General features: G+C 38.6%; 1 protein-coding gene and 1 pseudogene across 1 annotated transcript; both read left to right on the forward strand.

Moving 5' to 3' along the window:
* The first annotated feature begins 1,206 nt into the window (after nucleotides 1-1,206).
* On the forward strand, nucleotides 1,207-1,695 carry LOC145127163 (uncharacterized). The gene has a single exon (XM_079062415.1). It carries the CDS (start codon nucleotides 1,207-1,209, stop codon nucleotides 1,693-1,695), a length of 489 nt encoding a protein of 162 aa, XP_078918541.1.
* Nucleotides 1,696-4,528: 2,833 nt separating this feature from the next.
* Nucleotides 4,529-4,972, forward strand: LOC145127170 (secreted RxLR effector protein 161 pseudogene; annotated as a pseudogene).
* Nucleotides 4,973-5,915: the final 943 nt, after the last annotated feature.

Consider the following 5,915-nt stretch of genomic DNA (forward strand, 5'->3'; position numbering starts at 1 on the left):
TGTTGGCAGATCAGAATTATCGTTTTTTAATCTTGCTTATTTTTCGAATTCAAGCTTTATCTTGCATGGATAAATACCTAATTGGATAAAATCTGAAAATAGATAAATATTATTTAAATAAGGTTATTTGAATTTGAATTTTGTTTATTATTTAAATAGTGATTTTAAATGTTTTAATATTATTTATAATAGAGTTTTATAAATTTGAATATTAACCCCTCATGTTTTATTAATTGTTATATTGCATGCTTATAATTAATTTGAATTAATAGTAAACAACTAAATTTAAAGTGTTTTAAATTTACCCCTTATATATATATATATATATATATATATATATATATATATATATATATATATATATAAGATTCATATATTGTATGTATAAGAGAATTACAATATGCGTCCTCGCATATTTTAAATATTGACATTGTCAGTCTTACCTCGACTAGGCTCACCCGTTCTAATGTATGGGTTTAAAGGAGGTCTCTATGATTCCTAATGAGGTCGGTTTTTAATATGCTACGCGCTTACCACTCTCACCGCCCTATTGCATTTTGAGAATGGAGTTACCGAAAGGGTTTGATAGTGATAATGGTCAATCTAAAAGTATTCTAAATACAAGTATAAAACAAAATCCCGTTTTATTTAAAAGTGAATCTTATGTTGTCCGTGAAAATTGCACATTCTCTTTATAAATTTTTGATGGAGCTCGTGTGGTTAATCGGCACGTCAATTGGATGGTATAGGTTGAGAATGATGTGAGACTCGCAAATCTCAAGCGTAACTTGAGCCGGGGACCACGCAATTCTGCATGGGTGATTCACCATCTGTTCAAATGATCCGCGGCATCCCCGTCATTGAATTTGAGATGAACATAATCCGAGATTAACATGCCATTGATAGTTAATGAATCTCAAAGATCTAGGAATTTCATAGTGATTGAAATTGACAAAGAGCTTTGTCTACCTAAATAACTTTGTGGTGTGTTTACGGCATCCCTTTACACATCATGAAGCCAAATATGGATCCTAACCTTAATCAAATAATTTATTTAGGGTGATTATTAATTAAGGACTTATATCAAACTAATTGGAGTCTTATCTTTTGTAGATGTCGAACCAAGCCAACAACAACAACAACAACAACAATAATTTGCCTCCTCCTCCTCCTCCTCCTCTAACTCAAAACTCAAGCTTCTCTCTAATGCCAGTTCTTAATAGGGAGAGACTCAAGGAGGATGGATCCAACTATCTTGATTGGATAATCACCTTGAGGATCACGTTAAGATATGAGAACAAAGAGTATGTTCTCGACGATGATGTCCCCGTGCTTGGAGAAAACCCTACCCCAGAAGAAGTTATTGCCTACAACAAGCATTACGATGAATATACCAAAGTGGCTTGCCTTATGTTAGCAACCATGGCTTCTAGTCTCCAGAAGAACTTTGAAACATGGGGTGCCTTTGACATTAACCAGCAGCTCGAGGAAATGTTTCAAGAGCAAGCTAGGCAAGAACGATTCGAGATCGTCAAATCCCTCATGGCATGTAAACTACAAGAAGGAGCTTCTGTGTGTGCGCACGTCCAAAAGATGAAGTCGTACATAGACAGACTTGGGAATCTAGGTGTCGAGTTGCCTAAGGAGTTGTCCATTGACATGGTTTTGAACTCGCTTACTAGTTCATATTCATAGTTTATTATGAACTTCAATATGAACGGACTTGACAAGACCTTGATGGAGTTGCATGGCATGCTCAAAACTGATGAAGCGAGCATGAAGAAGCCCAACAACTCTAACCCTACTGCTCCCGTACTGGCTATTGATCGTGGTTCTGCCAAAAGGAAAAGGGCGCCTCAACCCAATGGAAAGGGTAAGGGTAAGATCGGACAGTCAGATCCTGCTCCCAAGGAAAGGGCCCAAGCTGAAATAGCTCCTTCTTCAGATCCGAGAGAAGCCATTTGTTTTTATTGTCAGGAAAAGGGACACTGGAAGCGTAGTTGCCCTAAATACCTCGCGGATCTTAAGAAGGGAAAAGTCAAGGTGACTAGCACCTCAGGGACTAAGACAAAGTAGGAAGTTGAAGCATGGTGAGCTCAACCTAATCATGGGGAACAGGCAAAAGTCAGCTGTTACAAGGATTGGGAACTATGAGCTCATGCTTAGTGGTGGTGTTTATCTTAGTTTATTAAATTGTTGCTACTCGCCTGATATGGCATGAAACATTATTTATTTTCATGCACTTTATAAGGATGGTTATATTTTTTCTTTTGATAATGATAATGGTGACATTTTGGTTTATAAGAATGGTTGTGTTATTTTTAAAGCTAGTCCTTGTAAAGGTGTGTATGAAGGTATTGTTTGTGATGGTAATTTTGATAAACTAATTATGAATGTTGGTTAATCTAATAGAGAATTAGATAAATCATGTTTGTGGCATTGTCGACTTGGCCATATAAACAAGAAACGCATTGCCAAGCTCCAATCTGATGGAATCTTGGAATCATTTGACCTCAAGTCAGATGATGTATGCGAATCTTGCTTACTTGGCAAAATGACAAAAGCGCCATTCACAGGCCACTGTGAAAGAGGCAAGGATTTGTTGGACCTCATCCAAATAGATGTTTGTGGACCCTTCAAATCCGCCACAAGACATGGAGAAAGATACTTCGTGACTTTTACCGATGATTTCAGTAGATATGGATATATCTATCTAATCAAGCATAAGTCAGAAATTTTCGAGGTGTTCAAAGAGTTTCAAAACGAAGTAGAGAACCAATTGGGCAGAAAGATCAAGATGCTCTGATCCGATAGGGTGGAGAATAATTAAGTCTTGAATTCTACGATCATCTTAAGAATTGTGGAATAGTTTCACAACTGTCTCCTCCCAGAAACACTACAATTGAATGATGTAGCTGAAAGGAGAAATCAAACCTTGCTGGATATCGTTCGATATATGATGAGTCGAGCTACACTTCCGATATCTTTTTGGGGGTATGCCATAGAGACAGCCGCCCATATCCTAAACCTCGTACCTACTAAGAAGGTTGCTAAAACACCCTCTGAAATGTGGAGTGGGACACGTCCTTCTCTAGCACATATAAAGGTTTGGGGATGCGAAGCTTTTTTTCGTCGTGAGGCGAATGACAAGCTCGAACCCCGGTCAGAGAAGTGTTACTTCATTGGTTATCCACAAAAGTCGTTTGGATACTTGTTCTACAAGCCTTCGGAAAACAAAGTGTTTGTTGCTCGAAGGGGATTCTTCCTTGAGAGTGATCTCATTTCCAAAGAGGACAATGGGAGCCACATATACCTTGAAGAGCTTCAAGAGACAAATGAAGAAGAACCTTTAGTAGACACTAGCACTCAACTTGAGGAGCAATAGCCCGTTGAGGAACCTCAACCCGGGACTGAGCAACCTGTTGAGCAAAATGATATATCTCCACCTCCCCTTCGCAGATCCAATAGAGTTCGTGCTCCTCCTGAGTTTTATGGTTTTCATGTGAGCACAAAAGGAGATGTATTGATCAGTGATCGTACACTGGTTGATATGGATGAGCCATCCAACTATAAGGAAGCGATGGCGGGCACTGAGGCTGCTAAGTGGAAGGAAAGCATGGAGAGCGAGATTCAGTCTATACATGACAACCAAGTTTGGAATTTGGTTGATCCTGCTCCTGGCACTAAAATTGTTGGGTGCAAATGGATCTTCAAGAAGAAGACAGGCATGAATGGGAATGTGCACACGTTCAAGGCTAGGTTGGTTGCAAAGGGTTACACTCAGACTCAAGGAAATGATTATGAGGAAACTTTTTCACCAGTAGCCAAGATCAAGTCTATTAGGATATTACTTGCCATAGCAGCTTTTCATGATTATAAAGTATGGCAAATGGATGTGAAGACCGCTTTCCTTAATGAAAAACTCACAGAGGAAGTCTACATGGCACAACCTGAGGGTTTCATAGATCCAAAATATCCAAATAGAGTGTGTAAGCTTGAAAGGTCCATATATGGACTAAAACAAGCGTCTCGCAGCTGGAACCTTTGCTTTCATGAAAAGGTCAAGGAGTTTGGTTTTTCAAGAAGTGAAGGTGAGTCTTGCGTATATATCAAAGCTAGTGGGAGCAATGTAGTCTTCCTAGTGTTGTATGTGGATGACATACTCCTTATAGGAAACGATATCCCGACGTTGTGAGGTGTTAAGACGTGGCTTGGGAGTTGTTTCGCTATGAAAGATCTAGGAGAGGCTGCATACATACTTGGTATAAGGATCTATAGAGATAGATCAAAACGTCTAATAGGACTGAGCCAAAGTACATACTTGGATAAGATCTTGAAGAAATTCAAGATGCAGGTTTCCAAGAAAGGTTATCTACCTATGCAACATGGCATGAAATTAAGTAAAACTCAATGTCCTAGTTCTAGTGATGAACTAGAAAGAATGAGTCGAGTCCCATATGCTTCTGCTATAGGATCGATCATGTATGCCATGACATGTACTCGTCCTGACGTCTCATTTGCTCTAAGTATGGTGAGTCGTTTTCAGGACAACCCAGGCGAAAGTCATTGGACAGTAGTAAAGAACATTTTGAAATACCTAAGAAGAACAAAGGATATGTTCTTGGTATATGGGGGTAAAGATGAGTTGAAAGTCACAGGTTATACAGATGCCAGTTTCCAAACTGATAAGGACAACTCATGTTCGCAGTCAGGATGGGTATTCTTGCTCAATGGAGGAGCGGTCACTTGGAAGAGCTCTAAGCAGTCGACAATGGCAGAATCTACGTGGGAGTCAGAGTATATAGCAGCTAGTGAAGCTGCAAAAGAAGCTACATGGTTGAAGTATTTCATTGACGATCTTGGTGTCGTTCCAAGCATCAAGAATCCTTTGGAAATCTTCTGTGACAATGAGGGTGCAGTCGCGTTGACTAAAGAACCCAAAGACCATGGTAACTCAAGACATATACTTTGAAAGTTTCACTATGTAAGACATCGGGTTGAGGATGGAGATATTGTTGTGAGCGGAGTATCGTAAGAGGAGAATCCAGCCGATCCATTCACTAAACCAGTATCAAGGATCAAGCGTGATAGTCATACTAGATCTATAGGCATTAGAGTTTCTGAATATACGATGTAGTTGTTTAGTTGTTTAGTTTGATAATCCTTGAAACATTTAGCAGTATGAATTTGTAATAGAATTGATGTTTATTTTGTGGAGACTTAACAAAATGTGTTGGATTGCTATCATTTCTGTTTATTTATTACCATGTTTCGCCTTTTCATGTTTAGAACCCACTTCCTGAGTACTAAGTATTCAAATCTCCACAGTCGGTCATACTCTTGGAAGTAAGTAGTGATTCAAGACTGTCATGAGTGTTGGTGGATTGACCATTTTGATTGGCCATAACATAGTGATTGTATCAACACCCGTGACTGCTTAATAGTGATTTAAGTATTGGAACAACCCGCACTTAGAGATTACTTCATGGATTCAGTCACAAGTAATTCCAAGATGATAATATCTTCTGTTCTTTAAACGGAGATACATGTAGGTATTTGCTCTAAGATTTTGTTATACATTGATGTACTCCAACGCTATCCGTAACTGGTAGTTATAACGGGTATATTCATGTGTGACATGATTAAATAGACAAAGACTATGTAGTCAAAGTTTATTCATCCCTTCTGCCTTAATAGGAGAATCGATATCTATGGGCCCGTTGATGATTTGGTGCTGACATCTTAAATACCTGGCCGGGTGCTGATTAGAATTGATGTGTTCGATTTAGTAGTCAGATGTAGTCGTCACAAATCTATATCGGGAAACATAATATTGAATTCTGAGATTGAACATTATCCATGTCTCGAATTCATACAGATATTATGAGGATGAAGGAATAGTTGATCACTTATCT

The sequence above is a fragment of the Lactuca virosa genome, chromosome 1 (assembly GCF_052849685.1).
Source record: "Lactuca virosa cultivar CGN04683 chromosome 1, Lactuca_virosa_CGN04683_v6, whole genome shotgun sequence".
NCBI classification, from domain to species: Eukaryota; Viridiplantae; Streptophyta; class Magnoliopsida; order Asterales; family Asteraceae; genus Lactuca; species Lactuca virosa.